The sequence below is a fragment of the Catharus ustulatus genome, chromosome 1 (assembly GCF_009819885.2).
Source record: "Catharus ustulatus isolate bCatUst1 chromosome 1, bCatUst1.pri.v2, whole genome shotgun sequence".
NCBI classification, from domain to species: Eukaryota; Metazoa; Chordata; class Aves; order Passeriformes; family Turdidae; genus Catharus; species Catharus ustulatus.
In genome coordinates this window covers 164,164,797-164,191,876 of record NC_046221.1, presented here as the reverse complement: position 1 = coordinate 164,191,876, position 27,080 = coordinate 164,164,797, and the positions used below count along the sequence as shown (strand labels likewise).

At 44.2% G+C, this 27,080-nt stretch overlaps 1 protein-coding gene across 1 annotated transcript in view; it reads left to right on the top strand.

Annotated features, from left to right (window-relative positions):
* BOP1 (BOP1 ribosomal biogenesis factor) overlaps positions 1 to 27,080 on the top strand; it is a 101,209-nt gene that overhangs the window by 9,860 nt on the left and 64,269 nt on the right. Inside the window, exon 3 of the mRNA XM_033078558.2 lies at positions 1,369 to 1,452. Within this exon, the coding sequence (XP_032934449.1) occupies positions 1,369 to 1,452 (84 nt within the window). The remainder of the gene's footprint in view (positions 1 to 1,368; positions 1,453 to 27,080) is intronic.

Sequence of the window (27,080 nt, the reverse complement as noted above, 5' to 3'; positions counted from 1 at the left end):
CCAGGGCTGTTACCAAACTTTTCCAGGAATGTTCCCAGAGCTCCCAAATTTCTCCAGGGCTTTTCCCAAAATTCCCAGATTTCTCCAGGGCTTTTCCACAGCTCCCAAACTTTTCCAGGACTGTTCCCAAACTTTTCCAGGAATGTTCCTAAACCTCTCCAGGGCTTTTCCCAAAATTCCCAGATTTCTACAGGTCTTTTCCACAGCTCCCAAGCTTTTCCAGGAATGTTCCCAAATTTTCCAGGAATGTTCCCAAACTTTTCCAGGAATGTTCCCAGAGCTCTCACACCTCTCCAGGGCTTTTCCCAAAATTCCCAAATTTCTCCAGGAATGTTCCACAGCTTCCAAACTTTTCCAGGGCTGTTCCCAAACTTTTCCAGGGCTGTTCCCAAGCTTTTCCAGGGATGTTCCTAAACCTCTCCAGGGATTTTCCCAAAATTCCCAAATTGCTCCAGGACTGTCCCAGAGCTCCCAAACTTTTCCAGGAATGTTCCCAAACTTTTCCATGAATGTTTCTAAACCTCTCCAGGGATTTTCCCAAAATTCCCAAATTTCTACAGGGATGTTCCACAGCTTCCAAACTTTTCCAGGGCTGTTCCCAAACTTCTTCAGGGATTTTTCCAAAGCTCCCAAATTTCTACAGGGCTGTCCCAGAGCTCCCAAACTTTTCCAGGGTTGTTCCCACTTTTCTCCAGGGCTTTTCCCAAAATTCCCAAATTTTTCCAGGGCTGTTTCTAGACGTTTCCAGGAATGTTCCCAGAACTCTCACACCTCTCCAGGGCTTTTCCCAAAATTCCCAAACCTCTCCAGGAATGTTCCACAGCTCCCAGACTTTTCCAGGATTGTTCCCAAACCACTCCATGGATTTTTCCAAAGCTCCCAAATTTATCCAGGGCTATTCCAGAGCTCTCAAACTTTTCCAGGGCTCTTCCCAAACTTCTCCAGTGATTTTTCCAAAGCTCCCAAATTTCTCCAGGACTTTTCCCAGAGCTCCCAAACTTTTCCAGGGATTTTCCCAAACCTCTCCAGGGATTTTTCCAAAGTTTTCCAAACTTTCCCAGGAATGTTCCCAGAGCTCTCACACCTCTCCAGGGATTTTCCCAAAATTCCCAAATTTCTCCAGGAATGTTCCACAGCTCCCAAACTTTTCCAGGAATGTTCCCAGAGCTCTCACACCTTTCCAGGGCTTTTCCCAAAATTCCCAAACATTCCCAGGGCTGTTCCCAAACCTCTCCAGGGATTTTTCCCAAGCTCCCAAATTTTTCCAGGGCTGTTCCCAGAGCTCGCAGACATTCCCAGGGCTGTTCCCAGACATTCCCATGGCTGTTCCCAAACCTCTCCAGTGATTTTTTTTCCCTGATTTCCCAGGCCAGGGGATTTCCAGGGCAGAGGAGATCCCTGCAGGACGATTCCCCGCTGGACGAGTACGAGCAGGACAGCTCCGACGAGGAGGTAGGGCCACGGAATTCCTGGAATTCTATCCTGGATCTGATGGGGAAAAAGTGATGGGTTTGGGAAAAGTGAGGAGAGGCTGATGTGGGAATTTTGGGAATGCTGCGTCTTTCCTGTGGGAATGAGCCTGAGTTTGGAATTTTTAGGAATTTTAAGTTTGGGATTTTTTGGGAATGTTGTGTGTTCTGTGTGGGAATTGTGATGTTGGGATTTTTGGAAATGCAAGTTCCATGTTGGAATTCTCCTGACTTTGGGATTTTTGGCAATTCTAAAGTTGGGAATTTCAGAAATGCTGAGGTTGGGGTTTTTTTGAATGCTGTGATTTCCATGTGGGAATTGTGAAGGATTTTTGGGAATGTTGAGGTTGGGAATTTTGGGAATGCTGAGTGTTCCACGTGGGAATTGTGAATTGGAATTTTGGGAATGCTGCATCTTCCATGTGGGAATGATCCTGAGGTTGGAATTTATTAGGAATTTTAAGGTTTGGATTTTTGGGAATGCTGAGATTTGGATCTTTGGGAATGTTGTGACTTCCATGTGGGGATGATCCTGAGTTCGGGATTTTTGGGAATGTTGAGGTTGGATATTTGGGAATGCTGAGTGTTCCATGTGGGAATTCTCCTGTGTTCGGAATTTTTAGGAATTTTAAGGTTGGGATTTTTTGGGAATGCTGTGATTTCCATGTGGGAATTTTGAGGGATTTTTGGGAATGCTGAGTTTGGATATTTGGGAATGCTGAGTGTTCTATGTAGGAATTCTCTTGAGTTTGTGATTTTCAGGAATTTTAAGGTTGGAATTTTTTAGGAATGCTGAGGTTTGGATTTTTGGCAGTTCTGAGGCTGGAAGTTTGGAAATTCTGTGAGTTCCATGTGGGAATTTTGAGTTGGAATTGTGGGAATGTTGTTTGTTCTGTGTGGGAATTCTGACTTGGAATGTCGAGAATTCTGAGGTTGGGATTTTGGGAATTCTGTGTCTTCCATGTGGGAATTCTCCTGAACTTGGAATTTAGGGAATGCTCCGTGTTCCATGTGGGAATATTTAGGTTGGAATTTTGGGAATGCTGTTTGTTCCATGTGGGAATTCTGAGGTTGGAATTTTAAGAATGCTGTGAGTTCTACATGGGAATTGTGAGTTGGAATTTTTGGGAATTCTGTGTTTTCTGTGTGGGAATTCTGCTGAAGTTGGAATTTTGCAAATGCTGAGGTTGGGAATTTTGGGAATGCTCTGTGTTCCATGTAGGAATTCTCTCGAGTTTGTGATTTTCAGGAATTCTAAGGTTGGGATTTTTGGGAATGCTGCATGTTCCTTGGGGAAATGATCCTGAAGGATTTTGGGAATGCTGATATTGGGATTTTTGGGAATGCTGTGAGTTCCATGTGGGAATTCTCCTGAGGTTTGGATTTTGGGAATTCTGTGTGGGAATTGTGAGTTGGAATTTTTGGGAATGTTGTGTGTTCCATGTGGCAATTGTCCTGAGGTTGGAATTTTCAGGAATTCTAAGGTTGGGATTTTTTGGGAATGCTGTGATTTGGATTTTTGGGATTGCTGTGATTTCCATGTGGGAATGATCCTGAGTTTGGAATTTTGGGAATGTTGAGGTTGGAATTTTGAGAGTGCTCCGTGTTCCATGTGGGAATTGTGAGTTTGGGATTTTGGGAATGCTGATGTTTTGGATTGTTGGGAATGCTGTGTGTTCCATGTGGGAATTCTCCTGAGTTTGTGATTTTCAGGAATTCCAAGGTTGGGATTTTTGGGAATGCTGAGATTGGGATTTTTGGGAATGCTGTGAGTTCCAAGTGGGAATGATCCTGAGTTTGGAATTTTGGGAATGCTGAGGTTGGGAATTTTGAGAGTGCTGTGTCTTCCATGTGGGAATTCTGCTGAGGTTGGAAATTTTGGGAATGTTCCCTGTTCCATGTGGGAATTGTGAGTTTGGGATTTTTGGGAATGCTGATGTTTTGGATTTTTGGGAATGTTGTAAGTTCCATGTGGGAATTGTGAAGGATTTTTGGGAATGCTGAGGTTGGAATTTTAAGAATACTGTGTGCTCCACATGGGAATTGTGTTTTGGAATTTTGGGAATGATCCTGAGGGATTTTTGGGAATGTTGACATTGGGATTTTTGGGAATTCTGTGCCTTCCATGTGGGAATTCTGAGGTTGAGATTTTGAGAATGCTGTGAGTTCCATGTGGGATTTCTCCTGAGGTTGAGATTTTCTTGGAATCCTGTGTTTTCCACGTGGGATTTGTAACATTGGGAATTTTGGGAATGCTGTGAGTTCCATGTAGGAATTCTCCTGGGTTTGTGATTTTCAGGAATTCTAAGGTTGGGATTTTTTTGGGAATGCTGAGGTTTGGATTTTTGGGAATGCTGTGATTTCCATGTGGGAATGATCCTGAAGGTTTTTTGGGAATGCTGATGTTGGGAATTTTGGGAATGCCACGTGTTCATGTGGGAATGATCCTGATTTTGGAATTTTTAGGAATTTTAAGGTTGGAATCTTTTGGGAATCTTGAGGTTGTGATTTTTGGGAATGCTGTGATTTCCATGTGGGAATTGTGAAGGATTTTTGGGAATGTTAAGTTTGGATTTTTGGGAATTCTGCATCTTCCATGTGGGAATTGTGTGTTGGGATTTTGGGAATGCTGTGACTTCCATGTGGGAATGATCCTGAGTTTGGAATTTTGGGAATGCTGAGGTTGGAATTCTGAGAGTGCTGCGTCTTCCATGTGGGAATTGTGAGGTTGGAATTTTGAGAATGCTGTGAGTTCCATGTGGGAATCGTTATGAGGTTGAGATTTTTTTGGGAATCCTGTGCTTTCTGTGTGGGAATTGTGATTTGGAATTTTGGGAATGCTGTGAGTTCCATGTGGAATTCTCCTGAGTTTGTGATTTTCAGGAATTTTAAGGTTGGGATTTTTTAGGAATGCTGAGGTTGGAATTTTGGGAATGCTGAGATTTGGATTTTTGGGAATGCTGTGAGTTCTATGTGGAATTTTGAGGGAATTTTGGGAATGATCCTGAGTTTGGAATTTTGGAAATGCTCCATGTTCCATGTGGGAATTATGTGTTGGAATTTTGGGAATGCTGTGTGTTCCACATGGGAATTGTGAGGGAAATTTGGGAATTCTGAGGTTGGGATTTTTTGGGAATGCTGAGGTTGGAATTTTGGGAATGCTGTGTCTTTCATGTGGAAATGGTGCTGAGTTTGGAATTTTTAGGAATTTTAAGGTTTGGATTTTCTGGGAATGCTGAGATTTGGATCTTTGGGAATGCTGTGATTTCCATGTGGGAATTCTCCTGAGATTGGGATTTTTAGGAATTCTAAGGTTGGAAATTTTGGGAATGCTGTGAGTTCCATGTAGGAATTGTCCTGAGGTTGGAATTTTGTGAATCGTGCGTGTTCCATGTGGGAATTCTGAGTTGGAATTTTTGGGAATGTTGAGGTTGGAATTTTTGGGAATTCTGCATCTTCCATGTGGGAATTCTCCTGAGTTTGGGATTTTTGTGAATGTTGTTTGTTCCATGTGAGAATGCTGAGTTTGGAATTTTGAGAAATCTGCGTGTTCCATGTGGGAATTGTGATTTGGAATTTTGGGAATGCTGTGAGTTCCATGTGGGAATGGTCCTGAGTTTGTGATTTTTAGGAATTTTAAGGTTGGGAATTTTGCAAATGCTGAGGCTTGGATTTTTGGGAATGCTTTGTGTTCCATGTGGGAATTGTGAGTTGGATTTTTGGGAGTGCTGTGTGTTCCATGTGGGAATTCTGAAGTTTGGAATTTTGGGAATTTGGTGTGTTCCACGTGGGAATGCCGATTTTTCCAGAGGCTGCTCTGGATCCCAGGCTGCCCCTGGAGCAGAATTCTCTGGAATTTCCCTGGAATATCCTGCAGGGAATGTCGGAGCTGCCGCTGGGGGGAGCTCCAATCCCAACCTTTCTTCCCTTTTCCCAAAAAAATAAAAAACTGGGAAATCTCCAGGGCTGGGGTTTGGGGTCCTCATCCCGGATTTTTGGGAATTGGCTCAGTCCTGAGGGGGATTTTCCATGAATTTCACTCCTGCAATCACCAGGGAGGGAATTTGGGAGCTGTGCTGGGACCAGGTGGGATTTATTCTGGAAAATCCCGACAGTTTTTCCTGGATTTCAGTAAAATCGTGGCAATTTTGGGATCTGAAAATCCTTAGGAAATGAGGGAATGGCCTCAGGAATTCCTGGCTGTGAGGGTGCTGAGATGAAATTCCCGAGTGATCTCCTGGAACATCCCAGGCCAGGCTGGAATATCGGGAATGATCCAAGGACTGATCCCTGAATTAATTCCCTGAACCCTGAGGCTGACTGGAATATCAGGAATGATCCAAGGGCTGATCCCTGAATTCCCTGAATTAATTTTCCACATCCCCAGGCTGGAATATCGGGAATGATCCCTGAATTAATTCCCCATATCCCAGGCCAGACTAGAATATCGGGAATGTTGGGAATGATCCCGAATTCCCCCATCCCGAGGAATTCCGTGACCCCCCGGCCCGAGCTCTGCCGATCCCGCCCCGAGCTCTGCCGATCCCGCCCCGAGCTCTGCCGATCCCGCCCCGAGCTCTGCCGATCGTGCCCCGAGCTCTGCCGATCCCGCCCCGAGCTCTGCCGATCGTGCCCCGAGCTCTGCCGATCCCGCCCCGAGCTCTGCCGATCGTGCCCCGAGCTCTGCCGATCGTGCCCCGAGCTCTGCCGATCGTGCCCCGAGCTCTGCCGATCCCGCCCCGAGCTCTGCCGATCCTGCCCCGAGCTCTCCCTATCCCGGTTCTTTGGGACAGCACGGAGCCAATCCCGGCTCCTGGGCTGGCAGGGATCCCAGTCCCGGTTCTCTGTCGTGGCACGGAGCCAGTCCCGGTTCTTTGGGCTGGCACGGAGCCATATCCTGGTCCCACGGTTGGCACAGATCCCAATCCCGGTCCCAGAGCTGGCACAGATCCCAATCCCGGTCCCAGTGCTGGCACAGATCCCAATCCCGGTTCTTTAGGATGGCACGGAGCCAATCGCGGTTCCCCGGTCCCGACCCCGGCTCCCAGTGCTCTGGCACAGATCCCAATCCCGGTGTGACCCATCTCCCGATCCCGGTGTGACCCCGCTCCCGGTGTGACCCCACTCCCAATCCCGGTGTGACCCCGCTCCCGGTGTGACCCCGCTCCCGCTCCCGGTGTGACCCCGCTCCCGGTGTGACCCCGCTCCCAATCCCGGTGTGACCCCGCTCCCGGTGTGACCCCGCTCCCACTCCCGGTGTGACCCCGCTCCCAATCCCGGTGTGACCCCGCTCCCGGTGTGACCCCGCTCCCGGTGTGACCCCGCTCCCGGTGTGACCCCGCTCCCAATCCCGGTGTGACCCCGCTCCCAATCCCGGTGTGACCCCGCTCCCGGTGTGACCCCGCTCCCAATCCCGGTGTGACCCCGCTCCCGGTGTGACCCCGCTCCCACTCCCGGTGTGACTCCGCTCCCGGTGTGACCCCGCTCCCGTTTATCCGGTGTGACCCCTATCCCGGTTTATCCGGTGTGACCCCGCTCCCGGTTTATCCGGTGTGCCCCCGCTCCCGGTTTCCCGTGCCGTCCATCCCCCGGCGCTCCCGGTTTTCCGCAGCGGAGATGGATGTGCCGGGGCTGCCGGCGGGAGGAAGCAGCCGGGGGCTCGGTTTCCTCCCGCGATGACTATTCCAGATGTCGGGATGAGGGATGGATGGATAAGGGATGGATGGATGGATGCGCGGAGCGGGGCTCGGCCCTTCCAAGGCCGGGGGAGGCTCCCGGCGGGATCGGGAGCTCCGTGTGCCGGGGCCGGGAGCCAGCGCGGGGAGGGCCGGGATTGCGGGGGAACGGATGGACGGGAATTCCGGGGGAATGGGCAGGGATTGCGGGGGAATGGACAGGAATTCCAGGGGAATGGACGGGAATTCCGGGGGAATGGACGGGAATTCGAGGGGAATGGACAGCGGGGAGGGCCGGAATTCCAGGGGGGATGGATGGGAATGCGCCACTGGTTGTGCTGGCATGGCCTCGGGAAGGGGGTGGGGATTGGGAAATTGGGATTTGGGGAATGGGGATTGGGGAATTGGGATTTGGGGAATGGGGGATTGGGGAATGGGGGATTGGGAATGGGAATTGGGAATGGGGATTGGGAATGGGGATTGGGAATAGGAACAGGGATTGGGAATGGGAATAGGAGCAGGAATTGGAAATAGGAGCAGGAATTGGAAATAGGAGCAGGAATTGAGAATGGGGATTTGGAATAGGAGCAGGGATTGGGAATGGGGATTTGGAATAGGAGCAGGGATTGGGAATGGGGATTGGGAATAGGAGCAGGGATTGGGAATGGGGATTTGGAATAGGAGCAGGGATTGGGAATGGGGATTGGGAATAGGAGCAGGGATTGGGAATGGGGATTTGGAATAGGAGCAGGGATTGGGAATGGGGATTGGGAATGGGGATTGGGAATGGGGATTGGGAATGGGAGCAGGGATTGGGAATGGGGATTGGGAATGGGAGCAGAGATTGGGAATGGGAGCAGGGATTGGGAATGGGGATTGGGAATAGGAGCAGGGATTGGGAATGGAGATTGGGAATGGGGATTGGGAATAGGAACAAGGATTGGGATTGGGAATAGGAACAAGGATTGGGAATGGGGAATGGGAATAGGAGCAGGGATTGGGATTGGGGATTGGGAATGGGGATTGGGAGTGGGGATTGGGAACAGGAGCAGGGATTGGGATTGGGGATTGGGAATAGGAGCAGGGATTGGGATTGGGGATTAGGGATTGGGAATAGGGAATGGGAATGGGGATTGGGAATGGGGAATGGGAATAGGAGCAGGGATTGGGAATAGGATTGAGAGATTGGGAATGGGAATGAGAGCAGCTGGAAGGGGATGGGAAACAGGAACAGGATTGGGAATGGGAACAGGAGCAGGGATTGGGAATGGGAGCAGGAATGGGATTGGGGAATCGGGAATGGGAGCAGCCAGAGCAGGGATGGGAATTCCTGGGTTTAGCTCCAGAAACAGGGAATGGTTTGTGAGGGAATGGCCTGGGCTGCCCAAATTCCTGTGTCACTTCTCCCAAATTCTAGTGTCACTTCTCCCAAATTCCAGTGTCACTTCTCCCAAATTCCAGTGTCACTTCTCCCAAATTCCAGTGTCACTTCTCCCAAATTCCAGCCTCAGTTTCCCCAAATTCCTGCCTCAGTTTCCCCAAATTCCTGCCTCAGTTTCCCCAAATTCCTGCCTCAGTTCCCCCAAATTCCAGCCCCTTTTTTCCCAACTTCTCCAACTTCCAGCCCCAGTTCCCACCCCCATTCTCCCTCCCCTCCCCATTCCACCCCCAATTTTGGGAATTCCGTGCTCAGGAGGGGATGTTCCCCCTCCTGTCCCGCGCGGATCCCGGATCGGGGCCGAGCTTTGATCCGGGATTTCCAGCGGCTCGGGCCCCTTTGTTATTCCCATCATCCCCGGCAGTTTCCGACGCCTCTGGCGCTCCCGGCCCGGTGTAAAACAATCCCTCCCCAGTCCCTGCCGGCCCTTTCGGGATTCATTCCCGGCTTTTCCAGCTTTTCCAGCCTCTCCCCCCGCCGCCTTCCCTTCGGATCCTGCGGCTGCTGCGGCTTCCCGGCGGCCCCGGCGCTGCTTTTCCGTCCAAATCCCGATTTCCAACCATTCCAAACCATCCCTTCTGCTCTAAAATCCTGTTTTTCTGTCCAAATCCTGATTTTCCAACCATTCCAAACCATCCTTTCTCCTCTAAAATCCCGCTTTTCCATCCAAATCCTGCTTTTCCATCCTTCCAAACCATCCTTTCTGTTCTAAAATCCTGCTTTTCCATCCAAATCCTGATTTTCCAACCATTCCAAACCATCCTTTCTCATTTCAGATCCTGCTTTTCTGTCCAAATCCTGCTTTTCCAACCTCTCCAGGCCATCCCTTCTGCTCTCAGTTCCTGCTTTTCCATCCAAATCCCGATTTTCCAGCTCTCTGTATCCACACATTCCCTGTTTTCCATCATTTCAGATCCTGCTTTTCCATCCAAATCCTGATTTTCCATCCATTCCAAACCATCCCTTCTCTTCTAAAATCCTGCTTTTCCATCCAAATCCCGATTTTCCATCCTCTTCAAACCATCCCTTCTGCTCTAAAATCCTGCTTTTCCACCCAAATTCTGATTTCCAGGCCATCCCTTTTCCATTCAGATCCTGCTTTTCTGTCCAAATCCCGATTTTCCATCCTCTTCAAACCATCCCTTCTCCTCTCAAATTCTGCTTTTCCATCCAAATCCCCATTTCCAGGCCATCCCTTCTCATTTCAGGTCCTGCTTTTCCACCCAAATCCTGATTTTCCGACCATTCCAAACCATTTTTTCTCATTTCACATCCTGCTTTTCCATCCAAATCCCCATTTTCCACCCCTCCAGGCCATCCTTTTTCATTCAGTTCCTGCTTTTCCACCCCAATCCCGATTTTCCAAACTCTGTCCATCCTCAAATTCCCTCCAGGCCACCCCTTCTCATTTCACATTCTGCTTTTCCATCCAAATCCTGATTTTCCATCCTCTTCAAACCATCCCTACTCCTCTAAAATCCTGCTTTTCCATCCAAATCCTGATTTTCCATCCAAATTCCGATTTTTCAGCCTTTCCAGGCCATCCCTTCTTATTCCAGTTCCTGTTTTTTCCACTCAAATCCCAATTTTTCATTTCCAAGTCATCCCTTCTCCCTGCTATCTGTCATTCCCAGGTTCTGCTTTTCCACCCAAATCCTGATTTTCCAACCTCTTGGCAACGACACATTCCCTCCAGACCATCCCTTCTCCCTGTTTTCCATCATTTCAGTTCCTGATTTTCCATCCAAATCCCGATTTTCCAACCTCTCTCCATCTCCAAATTCCCTCCAGACCATCCCTTCTCATTTCACACTCTGCTTTTCCATCCAAATCCTGATTTATTCCACCTCCCCAGACCATCTTTTCTCCCTCTCTTCCATCCATTTTATTCATGAGCCCAGAATTCCCAAATTTTCCAGGATTTTCCCTGGGTTTCTTTTGCTTGAGGCTGGAAGTGGAGACAAGTGGGGCTGGAAATTGGGAAAAATTGGGATGGAATTTGGGCAAAAAAGGGCTGAAAATTTGGGAAAAACAAGACTGGAATTTGGGAAAAATGAGGGTGGAAATTGAGAAAAGTGGAACTGGAATTTTGGGAAAATTAGGCTGGAATTTGGGAAAATGGGGCTGGAATTTTGGGAAAAGTGGGACTGGAATTTGGGAAAAACTGAAATTAAATTTGGGAGGAGTGGGGCTGGAATTTGGGCAAAAAGGAGCTGAAATTTGAGAAAACCAAGGCTGAAAATTGGAAAAAAAAATGGGGCTGGAATTTGGGAAAAGTAAGGCTGGAATTTTGGGATTAAGGAGATGAAATTTGGGAAAATCAGGGCAGGCATCTGGGAGAAACAGGGATGGAATTTGGGAAAATTGAGCTGGAATTTTGGACAACAAAAGGCTGAAAATTTGGGAAAAGCAAGGCTGGAATTTGGGGAAAATGAGGTTGGAAATTTGGGAAAATTGAGCTGGAATTTGGGGGAAAAAGGAGCTGAAAATCAGGAAAAGTGGAACTGGAAGTTGGAAAAAATTGGGATGGAAATTGGGAAAGCCAAGGATGGAATGTGGGAAAATTGGGGCTGAAATTTTGGGAGAAGAGGGGCTGGAAATTAGGAAAAAAAATTGGATGAAATTTGGGAAAATTGAGCTGGAATTTGGGCAAAAAGGAGCTGAGAGTTGGGAAAAGGAAGGCTGGAATTTGAGAAAAATTCAGGCTGGAATTTGGGAAGATGGAGCTGGAATTTTGAGGGAAAATAAGCTGGAAATTAGGAAAATAGGGCTGGAATTTTGTGAAATCTCAGGGTTAAATGCTGTATTTACTGTCCATGGCACACCAAGGGTTAAATGCTGTATTTACTGTCCATGGCACACCAAGGGTTAAATGCTGTATTTACTGTCCATGGCACACCAAGGGTTAAATGCTGTATTTACTGTCCCAGCACACCAAGGGTTAAATGCTGTATTTACTGTCCCAGCACACCAAGGGTTAAATGCTGTATTTACTGTCCATGGCACACCAAGGGTTAAATGCTGTATTTACTGTCCCAGCACACCAAGGGTTAAATGCTGTATTTACTGTCCCAGCACACCAAGGGTTAAATGCTGTATTTACTGTCCCAGCACACCAAGGGTTAAATGCTGTATTTACTGTCCATGGCACACCAAGGGTTAAATGCTGTATTTACTGTCCATGGCACACCAAGGGTTAAATGCTGTATTTACTGTCCCAGCACACCAAGGGTTAAATGCTGTATTTACTGTCCATGGCACACCAAGGGTTAAATGCTGTATTTACTGTCCCAGCACACCAAGGGTTAAATGCTGTATTTACTGTCCATGGCACACCAAGGGTTAAATGCTGTATTTACTGTGCATGGCACACCAAGGGTTAAATGCTGTATTTACTGTCCCAGCACACCAAGGGTTAAATGCTGTATTTACTGTCCATGGCACACCAAGGGTTAAATGCTGTATTTACTGTCCCAGCACACCAAGGGTTAAATGCTGTATTTACTGTCCCAGCACACCAAGGGTTAAATGCTGTATTTACTGTCCATGGCACACCAAGGGTTAAATGCTGTATTTACTGTCCATGGCACACCAAGGGTTAAATGCTGTATTTACTGTCCATGGCACACCAAGGGTTAAATGCTGTATTTACTGTCCCAGCACACCAAGGGTTAAATGCTGTATTTACTGTCCATGGCACACCAAGGGTTAAATGCTGTATTTACTGTCCCAGCACACCAAGGGTTAAATGCTGTATTTACTGTCCATGGCACACCAAGGGTTAAATGCTGTATTTACTGTCCCAGCACACCAAGGGTTAAATGCTGTATTTACTGTCCCAGCACACCAAGGGTTAAATGCTGTATTTACTGTCCATGGCACACCAAGGGTTAAATGCTGTATTTACTGTCCCAGCACACCAAGGGTTAAATGCTGTATTTACTGTCCATGGCACACCAAGGGTTAAATGCTGTATTTACTGTCCCAGCACACCAAGGGTTAAATGCTGTATTTACTGTCCCAGCACACCAAGGGTTAAATGCTGTATTTACTGTCCCAGCACACCAAGGGTTAAATGCTGTATTTACTGTCCATGGCACACCAAGGGTTAAATGCTGTATTTACTGTCCCAGCACACCAAGGGTTAAATGCTGTATTTACTGTCCCAGCACACCAAGGGTTAAATGCTGTATTTACTGTCCCAGCACACCAAGGGTTAAATGCTGTATTTACTGTCCATGGCACACCAAGGGTTAAATGCTGTATTTACTGTCCATGGCACACCAAGGGTTAAATGCTGTATTTACTGTCCATGGCACACCAAGGGTTAAATGCTGTATTTACTGTCCATGGCACACCAAGGGTTAAATGCTGTATTTACTGTCCATGGCACACCAAGGGTTAAATGCTGTATTTACTGTCCATGGCACACCAAGGGTTAAATGCTGTATTTACTGTCCATGGCACACCAAGGGTTAAATGCTGTATTTACTGTCCCAGCACACCAAGGGTTAAATGCTGTATTTACTGTCCATGGCACACCAAGGGTTAAATGCTGTATTTACTGTCCCAGCACACCAAGGGTTAAATGCTGTATTTACTGTCCATGGCACACCAAGGGTTAAATGCTGTATTTACTGTCCATGGCACACCAAGGGTTAAATGCTGTATTTACTGTCCATGGCACACCAAGGGTTAAATGCTGTATTTACTGTCCATGGCACACCAAGGGTTAAATGCTGTATTTACTGTCCATGGCACACCAAGGGTTAAATGCTGTATTTACTGTCCATGGCACACCAAGGGTTAAATGCTGTATTTACTGTCCATGGCACACCAAGGGTTAAATGCTGTATTTACTGTCCCAGCACACCAAGGGTTAAATGCTGTATTTACTGTCCCAGCACACCAAGGGTTAAATGCTGTATTTACTGTCCATGGCACACCAAGGGTTAAATGCTGTATTTACTGTCCATGGCACACCAAGGGTTAAATGCTGTATTTACTGTCCCAGCACACCAAGGGTTAAATGCTGTATTTACTGTCCCAGCACACCAAGGGTTAAATGCTGTATTTACTGTCCCAGCACACCAAGGGTTAAATGCTGTATTTACTGTCCATGGCACACCAAGGGTTAAATGCTGTATTTACTGTCCATGGCACACCAAGGGTTAAATGCTGTATTTACTGTCCATGGCACACCAAGGGTTAAATGCTGTATTTACTGTCCATGGCACACCAAGGGTTAAATGCTGTATTTACTGTCCATGGCACACCAAGGGTTAAATGCTGTATTTACTGTCCATGGCACACCAAGGGTTAAATGCTGTATTTACTGTCCATGGCACACCAAGGGTTAAATGCTGTATTTACTGTCCCAGCACACCAAGGGTTAAATGCTGTATTTACTGTCCCAGCACACCAAGGGTTAAATGCTGTATTTACTGTCCATGGCACACCAAGGGTTAAATGCTGTATTTACTGTCCCAGCACACCAAGGGTTAAATGCTGTATTTACTGTCCCAGCACACCAAGGGTTAAATGCTGTATTTACTGTCCCAGCACACCAAGGGTTAAATGCTGTATTTACTGTCCCAGCACACCAAGGGTTAAATGCTGTATTTACTGTCCATGGCACACCAAGGGTTAAATGCTGTATTTACTGTCCCAGCACACCAAGGGTTAAATGCTGTATTTACTGTCCCAGCACACCAAGGGTTAAATGCTGTATTTACTGTCCCAGCACACCAAGGGTTAAATGCTGTATTTACTGTCCCGGCACACCAAGGGTTAAATGCTGTATTTACTGTCCATGGCACACCAAGGGTTAAATGCTGTATTTACTGTCCCAGCACACCAAGGGTTAAATGCTGTATTTACTGTCCATGGCACACCAAGGGTTAAATGCTGTATTTACTGTCCATGGCACACCAAGGGTTAAATGCTGTATTTACTGTCCCAGCACACCAAGGGTTAAATGCTGTATTTACTGTCCCAGCACACCAAGGGTTAAATGCTGTATTTACTGTCCCAGCACACCAAGGGTTAAATGCTGTATTTACTGTCCATGGCACACCAAGGGTTAAATGCTGTATTTACTGTCCCAGCACACCAAGGGTTAAATGCTGTATTTACTGTCCCAGCACACCAAGGGTTAAATGCTGTATTTACTGTCCCAGCACACCAAGGGTTAAATGCTGTATTTACTGTCCATGGCACACCAAGGGTTAAATGCTGTATTTACTGTCCCAGCACACCAAGGGTTAAATGCTGTATTTACTGTCCCAGCACACCAAGGGTTAAATGCTGTATTTACTGTCCATGGCACACCAAGGGTTAAATGCTGTATTTACTGTCCCAGCACACCAAGGGTTAAATGCTGTATTTACTGTCCCAGCACACCAAGGGTTAAATGCTGTATTTACTGTCCCAGCACACCAAGGGTTAAATGCTGTATTTACTGTCCATGGCACACCAAGGGTTAAATGCTGTATTTACTGTCCATGGCACACCAAGGGTTAAATGCTGTATTTACTGTCCATGGCACACCAAGGGTTAAATGCTGTATTTACTGTCCATGGCACACCAAGGGTTAAATGCTGTATTTACTGTCCATGGCACACCAAGGGTTAAATGCTGTATTTACTGTCCATGGCACACCAAGGGTTAAATGCTGTATTTACTGTCCCAGCACACCAAGGGTTAAATGCTGTATTTACTGTCCATGGCACACCAAGGGTTAAATGCTGTATTTACTGTCCCAGCACACCAAGGGTTAAATGCTGTATTTACTGTCCATGGCACACCAAGGGTTAAATGCTGTATTTACTGTCCATGGCACACCAAGGGTTAAATGCTGTATTTACTGTCCATGGCACACCAAGGGTTAAATGCTGTATTTACTGTCCCAGCACACCAAGGGTTAAATGCTGTATTTACTGTCCATGGCACACCAAGGGTTAAATGCTGTATTTACTGTCCATGGCACACCAAGGGTTAAATGCTGTATTTACTGTCCATGGCACACCGAGGGTTAAATGCTGTATTTACTGTCCATGGCACACCAAGGGTTAAATGCTGTATTTACTGTCCCAGCACACCAAGGGTTAAATGCTGTATTTACTGTCCCAGCACACCAAGGGTTAAATGCTGTATTTACTGTCCATGGCACACCAAGGGTTAAATGCTGTATTTACTGTCCCAGCACACCAAGGGTTAAATGCTGTATTTACTGTCCATGGCACACCAAGGGTTAAATGCTGTATTTACTGTCCCAGCACACCAAGGGTTAAATGCTGTATTTACTGTCCCAGCACACCAAGGGTTAAATGCTGTATTTACTGTCCATGGCACACCAAGGGTTAAATGCTGTATTTACTGTCCCAGCACACCAAGGGTTAAATGCTGTATTTACTGTCCATGGCACACCAAGGGTTAAATGCTGTATTTACTGTCCCAGCACACCAAGGGTTAAATGCTGTATTTACTGTCCATGGCACACCAAGGGTTAAATGCTGTATTTACTGTCCCAGCACACCAAGGGTTAAATGCTGTATTTACTGTCCCAGCACACCAAGGGTTAAATGCTGTATTTACTGTCCATGGCACACCAAGGGTTAAATGCTGTATTTACTGTCCATGGCACACCAAGGGTTAAATGCTGTATTTACTGTCCATGGCACACCAAGGGTTAAATGCTGTATTTACTGTCCCAGCACACCAAGGGTTAAATGTTGTATTTACTGTCCCAGCACACCAAGGGTTAAATGCTGTATTTACTGTCCCAGCACACCAAGGGTTAAATGCTGTATTTACTGTCCCGGCACACCAAGGGTTAAATGCTGTATTTACTGTCCATGGCACACCAAGGGTTAAATGCTGTATTTACTGTCCATGGCACACCAAGGGTTAAATGCTGTATTTACTGTCCATGGCACACCAAGGGTTAAATGCTGTATTTACTGTCCCAGCACACCAAGGGTTAAATGCTGTATTTACTGTCCCAGCACACCAAGGGTTAAATGCTGTATTTACTGTCCATGGCACACCAAGGGTTAAATGCTGTATTTACTGTCCCAGCACACCAAGGGTTAAATGCTGTATTTACTGTCCATGGCACACCAAGGGTTAAATGCTGTATTTACTGTCCATGGCACACCAAGGGTTAAATGCTGTATTTACTGTCCATGGCACACCAAGGGTTAAATGTTGTATTTACTGTCCCAGCACACCAAGGGTTAAATGCTGTATTTACTGTCCATGGCACACCAAGGGTTAAATGCTGTATTTACTGTCCATGGCACACCAAGGGTTAAATGCTGTATTTACTGTCCATGGCACACCAAGGGTTAAATGCTGTATTTACTGTCCCAGCACACCAAGGGTTAAATGCTGTATTTACTGTCCATGGCACACCAAGGGTTAAATGCTGTATTTACTGTCCATGGCACACCAAGGGTTAAATGCTGTATTTACTGTCCCAGCACACCAAGGGTTAAATGCTGTATTTACTGTCCATGGCACACCAAGGGTTAAATGCTGTATTTACTGTCCCAGCACACCAAGGGTTAAATGCTGTATTTACTGTCCATGGCACACCAAGGGTTAAATGCTGTATTTACTGTCCCAGCACACCAAGGGTTAAATGCTGTATTTACTGTCCATGGCACACCAAGGGTTAAATGCTGTATTTACTGTCCATGGCACACCAAGGGTTAAATGCTGTATTTACTGTCCATGGCACACCAAGGGTTAAATGCTGTATTTACTGTCCCAGCACACCAAGGGTTAAATGCTGTATTTACTGTCCCAGCACACCAAGGGTTAAATGCTGTATTTACTGTCCATGGCACACCAAGGGTTAAATGCTGTATTTACTGTCCATGGCACACCAAGGGTTAAATGCTGTATTTACTGTCCATGGCACACCAAGGGTTAAATGCTGTATTTACTGTCCATGGCACACCAAGGGTTAAATGCTGTATTTACTGTCCATGGCACACCAAGGGTTAAATGCTGTATTTACTGTCCATGGCACACCAAGGGTTAAATGCTGTATTTACTGTCCATGGCACACCAAGGGTTAAATGCTGTATTTACTGTCCCAGCACACCAAGGGTTAAATGCTGTATTTACTGTCCATGGCACACCAAGGGTTAAATGCTGTATTTACTGTCCATGGCACACCAAGGGTTAAATGCTGTATTTACTGTCCCAGCACACCAAGGGTTAAATGCTGTATTTACTGTCCATGGCACACCAAGGGTTAAATGCTGTATTTACTGTCCATGGCACACCAAGGGTTAAATGCTGTATTTACTGTCCATGGCACACCAAGGGTTAAATGCTGTATTTACTGTCCATGGCACACCAAGGGTTAAATGCTGTATTTACTGTCCATGGCACACCAAGGGTTAAATGCTGTATTTACTGTCCCAGCACACCAAGGGTTAAATGCTGTATTTACTGTCCCAGCACACCAAGGGTTAAATGCTGTATTTACTGTCCCAGCACACCAAGGGTTAAATGCTGTATTTACTGTCCCAGCACACCAAGGGTTAAATGCTGTATTTACTGTCCCAGCACACCAAGGGTTAAATGCTGTATTTACTGTCCCAGCACACCAAGGGTTAAATGCTGTATTTACTGTCCCAGCACACCAAGGGTTAAATGCTGTATTTACTGTCCCAGCACACCAAGGGTTAAATGCTGTATTTACTGTCCATGGCACACCAAGGGTTAAATGCTGTATTTACTGTCCATGGCACACCAAGGGTTAAATGCTGTATTTACTGTCCCAGCACACCAAGGGTTAATTGTATTTAACCCCATTTAATTCCCTCCGGCACACCAGGGGTTAATTGTATTTAACTCCATTTAATTCCCCCCGGCACACCAAGGGTTAAGGTTTTTCCCGCGCTCCCCGCCGATGACGTCACCCCAAACACGGCGTGACCCGGAGCCAGCGGAAACTTTCGCGGGTTTTTATTTTTTTTATTGGTTGAAATTCGAGATTTTATTTTTTTATTTTGCTGTTTTATATTTCTGGGCTTTTTAAAAATCCTGCTCTTTGTGTTCTCCTCCTTTCTGTTCTTTATTTATTTTTTTCTGTCCTTTTTTGATTAATATTTTAATTTATTTTTAATATTCCTGCTTTATTTTTTACATTTTTGTGCTCTTTCTATATTCCTAATTTTGCTTTTTTTTCTATTTCTGATTTTTTAAATATTTCTGCTTTTTTCATATTCTCTTTTCCTCTTTTATTCTTTATTTTTTTAAATTTTTCTCCTTCTCTTCCTGCTTTTTAGAAAATATTTGTGCTTTTTTTATAATTCTGCTTTTCCCATATTCCTACTATTTTCTTTTTCCTGTTTTTTTTTTTAATTTCTGTTTTTTTATTTTTTTATTCCTGCTTTTTTTATTTCTCTCTTTTTTTTGTGTCTGTTTTTAATTCCTGGTTCACTTTTTCTAAAATTTTTTTCTTTCTTCATTCCTCCTTTTTTATTATTCCTGTTTTTTTATTTCTCTTTTTTATTCCTTTTTTTATTTCTCCATTTTTTATTCCTTTTTTTTATTCCTCCTTTTTTATTTTTCCTGCTTTTTTTATTCCTCCTTTTTAAATTATTCCTCAATTTTTATTATTCCTCCTTTTTAATTTCCCCTTTTTTATTCCTTCTTTTTTATTATTCCTCCTTTTCTAAAATATTCCTGCTTTTTAAATTCCTTTTAAATTCATTTTTTATTTTATTATTTCCTTTTTTATTGTTCCTTTTTTATTCCTTTTTTTTATTCCTCCCTTTTTTTATTTCTCCCTTTTTTATTCCTCTTTTTTTTATTCCTCCTTTTTTATATTCCTTTTTTTATTTCTTTTTAATTCCTTTTTTTTATTCCTGCAATTTCTATTCTTGTCTTTTATATTTTTTTCATTCTTACTTTATAAAATCTTTTCTGCTTTCTTTTATTCTATTTTTTTAATTCCTGGGTTTTTTTATTCTTTTACTTTTTAAAAATATTTTACTTTTTTCATTATTTTTCTTCCATTTTTGCCTTTTTTAACATTCCCAGCATTTTTAATTCCTTCTCTTTTAATATTTTTTATTTTTTATATTCCTGCTTTTTTAACGTATTCCATTTTTCATTCCACTTTTTTTTATTCCTGCTTTTTAAATTTTCCTGTTTTTTAAATTTTCCACTTTTTTATTTTCCTGCTTTTTTATTATTCCTGCTTTTTAACATATTGTAAATTTTTTCTTAATTTTTTCTTAATTTTTAAAAATTTTTTTCTTAATTTTTTTTTTCATTTTCCCAGTTTTTTATGTTTCACTTTTTTATTTTTTTTATTTTTATTTTTCTCCTTTTGTTATATTCCTGCTTTTTATATTTTACCTTTTTATTCCAATTTTAAAATTATTCTTGCCTTTTTATATTCAGTTTTTTTTATATTTTTGGTTTTTATATTCCTGGTTTTTATATCCCTTTTTTTTCTGCATTCCTGTTTTTTCATTTATTCCTGTTTTTTATTCCTGTTTTTTCCATTTATTCTCCTTTCCTGAAACACTCCAGGTTTTTTTATATTCCTGTTTATTCTCTATTCCTGTTTTTCAAACATTCCTGCTTTGTTTAAATTCCATCTTCTTTATTTTATTTTTTTTACCTCTCTGCTTTTTTGTTATTCCACCTTTTCAAATTCCCGTTTTTTTATTCCATTCCTGCTTTTTAAAAACATTTTTTCTCTATTTTCCCATTTTTTTATATTCCCTTTTTCCAATATTCCACTTTTTAAAATCCCACTTTTCCTTCATTTCTGCTTTTTTTACCTTCCACCTTTTTTATTTTCCTGCTTTTTTTTATATATTAATTTTTTTTAAGTTCCTGCTTTTCTTCTATTCCTTCTTTTTTTCTATTCTTTTTTTTTATTCCTGGTTTTTTAATATTCCTGCTTTATTTTTTTTAAATAATCCTGTTTTATTTTTTTACATTCCTGCTTTTATTTTCCTCCTTGTTTTTTATATTCCCACTTTTTCTCTCTTTCTGCTTTTTTAATGTTTATTCTTTTATCTATTCCTGTTTTTTTTTTAATATTTCTTTTTTTTTAATTCCTCCTTTTTTTGTATTCCTTTTTTTCTATTCCTGTTTTTTTTCTATTCCTGTTTTTTTTATTCCTGCTTTTTTATTATTCCTGTTTTTTCTATTCTTGTTTTTTTTCTATTCCTGTTTTTTTCTATTCCTGATTTTTTTTATTCCTCTTTTTTTTATTCCTGATTTTTTAAATTTCTTTTTCTTTGTTTGTTTTTATTTTTGTTTGTTTATTTTGGTTTTTTTTCCCTTCTGGACACGTTTCCGCTGCGCTGCCGGCCGGGTTTGGAATTCATTCCCAAAAATTGGAGGGCTCATCCCAAATCCTGGCTGAAATTGGGGAGTTCCAGGGGCTCAGGATTGCCATTCCCACATTCCCACATTCATTGCCAAATTAATTCTCCAATCCATTTTCCAAATTTATCCCCAAATCCATTCCCAAATTAATTCTCAAATTTATTCCCTAATCCATTCCCAAATCCATTCCCAAATTTCCAAATTCTTTTCCAAATCCATTCCCAAATTTATTCCTTAATTCATTCCCAAATTCCCAATTTTTCCCCAAATCCATTCCCAAATCCATTCCCAAATTCATTCCCAAATCCATTCCCAAAGTCCCAATTTTTTTCCCAAATCCATTCCCAAATTCTTTCCCAAATCCATTCCCAAATTAATTCCCATTTTTTTTTCCCAAATCCATTTCCAAATCCGTTTCCCAAATTCTTTCCCAAATCCATTCCCAAATTTATTCCTTAATCCATTCCCAAATTCCCAATTTTTTCCCCAAATTAATTCCCGAATTCATTCCCAAATTCCCAAATTAATTCCCAAATCCACTCCCAAAATTCCCAAATTAATTCCCAAACCATTCCCAAATTCCCAATTTTTTCCCCAAATTAATTCCCGAATCCATTCCCAAAATTCCCAAATTAATTCCCAAATCCATTCCCAGATTCCCAATTTTTTCCCCAAATCCCTTCCCAAATTCTTTCCCAAATCCATTCCCAAATTTATTCCCAAATTCTTTCCCAAATTCCCAAATCCATCCCCAAATCCATTCCTAAATCCATTCCCAAGTCCATTCCCAAATTTATTCCCTAATCCATTCCCAGATTCCCAATTTTTTTCCCCAAATTAATTCCCGAATTCATTCCCAAATTCCAAAATCCATTCCCAAATCCATCCCCAAATTCATTCCCAAATTCCCAAATTCTTTCCCAAATACATTCCTAAATTCATTCCCAAATTCTCAATTTTTCTCCTAAATCCATTCCCAAATCTATTCCCAAAATTCCCAAATTAATTCCCAAATCCATCCCCAAATCCATTCCTAAATCCATTCCCAAATTAATTCCCAAATCCATTCCCAGATTCCCAATTTTTTCCCCAAATCCCTTCCCAAATTCTTTCCCAAATCCATTCCCAAATTTATTCCCAAATTCTTTCCCAAATTCCCAAATCCATCCCCAAATCCATTCCTAAATCCATTCCCAAGTCCATTCCCAAATTTATTCCCTAATCCATTCCCAGATTCCCAATTTTTTTCCCCAAATTCATTCCCAAATTCATTCCCAAATTCATTCCCTAGTTCCCAAATTCATTCCCTAGTTCCCAAATCCATTCCCAAATTCATTCCCAAATTCATTCCCAAATTCATTCCCTAATTCCCAAATCCATTCCCAAAATTCACAAATCCATTTCCAAATTCTTTCCCAAATCCATTCCCAAATTTATTCCCAAATCCATTCCTGAATTTATTCCCTAATCATTCTGATATTCCCAATTTTTTTCCAAAATTTATTCCCAAATCCATTCCCAAATCCATTCCCAAATTAATTCCCAAATCCATTCCCAAATTTATTCCTTAATCCATTCCCAGATTTCCAATTTTTTCCCAAATTCATTCCCACATTCCCAAATTCATTCCCAAATTAATTCCCAAATCCATTCCCAAATTCCCAAATCCATCTCTAAATCCATTCCCAAATTTATTCCTTAATGCATTCCCAAATTCCCAACTTTTTCCCAAATTCATTCCCAAATCCATTCCTAAATTCTTTCCCAAATTCCCAAATTTATTCCCAAATCCATTCCCAAATTAATTCCCAAATCCATTCCCAAATTCCCAACTTTTTCCCAAATCCATTCCCAAATCCATTCCCAAATTCCCAAAGCTCCCAGGGATTTTTGGGAATTCTGGATGAGTTATCCCAGCAGGAATTCTGGAGATTTTTGGGAATTCTGACCCCAGAAATGTGGGAATGGGAGCTGGGAATTCCCAAAGGGATGGAGCTGCCCCCATTCCCAAATTTCCAGATTTTCCAGCCCTGTCCTCTCTGTGTTCCTGGGCAATCCCAAATCAGGGGGACAATTCTGGGATTGTCACCTCCTTCCCATAAATCCCATTATTCCATAAATCCCTTTGTCCCATTGTCCCATGGATCCCATTATCCCATAAATCCCATAAATCCCATTATCCAATGGATCCCGTTATCCCATCGATCCCATTATACCATGGATCCCATTATCCCATAAATCCTATTATCCCATAAATCCCATTATCCCATAAATCCCATCCCATCCTATCCCATCCCATGGATCCCATTATCTCATAAATCCCATAAATCCCATTATCCCATAACTCCTATTATCCCATCAATCCCATTATTCTATAAATCCCATAATTTCATCAATCCCATGAATTCCATTATCCCATAAATCCCATTTTCCCATAAATCTCATTATCCCATAACTCCTATTATCCCATTATCCCATCCCATCCTATCCCATTGTCTCATCAATCCCCAAATCCCATCACCCCACCCCATTTCTCCGCCACCCCCAATCCCCCTTTTCCCTACAGAATTCCCACAGAATCCATCCTGTGGATCCCATCAGTCCCATCCCATCATCCCAAAAATCCCATAAATCCCACAGATCCCATCAATCCCATCAATCCCATCCCATCATCCCATTATCCCAATAACCCATTGTCCCATTGCCATCCCAAACTCCACATTCCCAGGATTTTCACCCCAAATCCCAGAATTTGCACCCCCAATTCCCAGAATTTTCTCCCCCAATTCCCAGGATTTCCACTCCCATTCCCAGGGATTTTCACCCCATTCCCAGGATTTCCACTCCCATTCCCAGAATTTCCACCCTAATTCCCAGAATTTCCACTCCCATTCCCAGGGATTTTCACCCCATTCCCAGAATTTTCACCCCAATTCCAGGAATTTCCAGCCCAAACCCCTGGATTTTCTCCCCCAATTCCCAGACTTTTCACCCCATTCCCGGGATTTTCACTCCCATTCCCAGAATTTCCACTCTCATTCCCGGGATTTCCACTCTCATTCCCAGGATTTTCACCCCAATTCCTAGGATTTTCATCCCAATTCCCAGAATTTCCACCCCAATTCCCAAAATTTTCACCCAATTCCCAGGATTTCCACCCCAAATCCCAGAATTTTCATCCCAATTCCCAGAATTTTCACCCCAATTCCAGGAATTTCCACCCCAAATCCCAGAATTTCCACCCCAATTCCCAGAATCTTCACCCCAAATCCCAGGATTTCCACCCCAATTCCAGGGATTTCCACTCCCATTCCCAGGATTTTCACCCCAATTCCCAAAATCTTCACCCCAAATCCCAGGATTTCCACCTCAATCCCAGGGATTTTCACCCCATTCCCACCCCAAACTCCCCATTCCCAGGATTTCCCCCCTTCCCATCCCATCCCATCCTTGGCTCCTCTCCCCACCAGAATTCCTGACTCCTTTTCCCCTCTCCCACCTCCTCAGGCTCCGCATTCTGGGAATGTTCCGAGGCTTTTCCGGGGGATCCTTCCCAAATTCCCCAATCCCCAGCAGGAAAAAATTTTGGGAAATCTCTTTTCCCCTCCCCAATCCCGAATTTCCTGCCCAGCAGGATCATCCAGAGGGGAAATTGGGGATGTGGATCCCACCCAGGGCTGGTTTGGCTCGGACCATCCCGGAGATATTTTGGGAAGATTTTTGCCGTGGCGACGGCCGAGTCCGGAATTAGGAACGAGGAAAAGGAGGGGGGAGCTGCTCTGGGCGGATTTTTATGGATTCTGATGGAATTTTTGAGCCCTGCCTGGCCTGGAATCCGTGCGGGGAGCTCGTGCCCAGGGATGTTCCCGGTGCCAGATCCGGAGGCGCCGGTGCCCGCTCGGATTCCTCGCGGCTCTCGTCATGGGGGTGGGTCCCGCGGCGGCGGAAATTCCAGTGGGAATCTGCCCCAAATTCCACTGGAAATCAATCCCAATTCCTGTGAAAATCAGACCCAATTCCAGTGGGAATCTGCCCCCAATTCCTGTGAAAATCTGACCCCAAATTCCAGAGAAAATCTGCCCCAATTCCAGTGGGGAACAGCCCCAAATTCCACTGGAAATCTGCCCCGAATTCCACTGGAAATCAACTTCCAATTCCAGTGGGAATCTGACCCCAAATTCCAGTTGGAAACAGCTCCAATTCCAGTGGGAAGCAGCCCCAAATTCCAGAGAAAATCTGCCCCAAACTCCAGTGGGAAACAGTCCCAAATTCCAGTGAAAATCTGTCCCAATTCCAGTGGGAATCTGCCTCCAATTCCAGTGGGAATCAGCCCCAATTCCAGTGGGAAACAGCCCCCAATTCCAGGGAAAATCTGTCCCAATTCCAGTGGGAATCTGCCTCCATTTCCAGTGAAAATCATCCCCAAATTCCAGTGGAAATCTGCCCCATATTCCAAAAGGAAACAGCCCCAAATTCCAGTGGGAATCTGTCCCCAATTCCACTGGAAAACCCCAAATTCCAGTGGGAAACAATCACAAATTCCGGTGAAAATCTGCCCCAAATTTCAGGAAATCTGTCCCCAATTCCAGTGGGAAACAGCCCGAATTCCAGTGGAATTCTGACCCCAATTCCAGTGGGAAACAGCCCCAAATTCCAGTGGGAAACAGCCCCAGATTCCAGTGGGAAACAGCCCCAAATTCCATGGGAAACAGCCCCAAATTCCAGTGAAAATCTGCCCCAAAATCCAGTGGGAATCTGCCCCCAAATTCCAGTGGAAATCAGCCCCAAATTCCAGTGGGAAACAGCCCCAAATTCCAGAGAAAATCTGCCCAAATTCCAGTCGGAATCTGCCCCCAATTCCACTGGAAAGCCCCAAATTCCAGTGGGAATCTGCCCCAAATTCCAGAGAAAATCTGCCCCAATTCCAGTGGGGAACAACCCCAATTCCAGTGGGAAACGGCCCCAAATTCCAGAGAAAATCTGCCTCAAATTCCACTGGAAAACCCCAAATTCCAGTGGACATCAACCCCAAATTCCAGTGGGAAACAGCCCCAAATTCCAGTGGGAATCTGTCCCCAATTCCATGGGAAACAGCCCCCAAATTCCAGAGAAAATCTACCCCAAATTCCAGTGGGAATCAGCCCCCAATTCCACTGGAAATCTGTCCCCAATTCCAGCGGGAAACAGCCCCAAATTCCAGAGAAAATCTGACCCCAATTCCAGTGGAAATCAGCCCCAAAATCCAGTGGGAATCTGCCCCAAATTCCAGAGAAAATCTGCCCCAATTCCAGTGAGGAACAGCCCCAATTCCAGTGGGAATCTGCCCCCAATTCCAGAGAAAATCTGCCCCAATTCCAGTGGGGTACAGCCCCAAATTCCACTGGAATTCTGCCCCCAATTCCAGTGGAAATCAACACCAAATTCCACTGGAAATCTGCCCCAAATTCCAGTGGGATTCTGCCCTCAATTCCAGTGAAAAACAGCCCCAAATTCCAGTGGGAAAAACCCCAAATCACAGTTGAAAACAGCTCCAATTCCAGTGGAAATCAACCCCAAATTCCACTGGAAAATCCCCAATTCCAGTGGGAATCTACCCCAATATCCACGGCAATTCTGCCCCAAATTCCAGAGGGAAACAGTTCCAAATTCCTCTGGAATTCTGCCCCAAATTCCAATGGAAATCTGCCCCTAATTCCAGTGAAAATCAGCCCCAAATTCCACTGGAATTCTGCCCCCCACCCTCATCTTCCCTGGCTTTCCCCATTTTTCTGGGGTGTACTGATCTGTTGTCCCCAGGGAATTTGGGAATGATTCCCTGCCTGGCACAGACCCTGGTGCCTGGGGATGTGGCACTCGGGAATGGGGCCAGAGCTTGGACAAAGTTTGGGATTGGGGCGGCTCCGGGGCCTTTTCCAGCCTCTGGAATTCCAGGGTTCCATCCATGGATGATTTTTTAACAGGGAAAACCAAAAGGAGCTGCTGAACCATTCCCAAACTTTGGCGAAATGGGATCAAATCCATAGAAAAAAAAATTAAAAAAAAACCCCAAGATGATCTCAAATGCAGCTCCTGGCTGATCCCATTCCCCTGGGATGGATTTATCCCGGAAAAGCCGAGTTGGAAGCG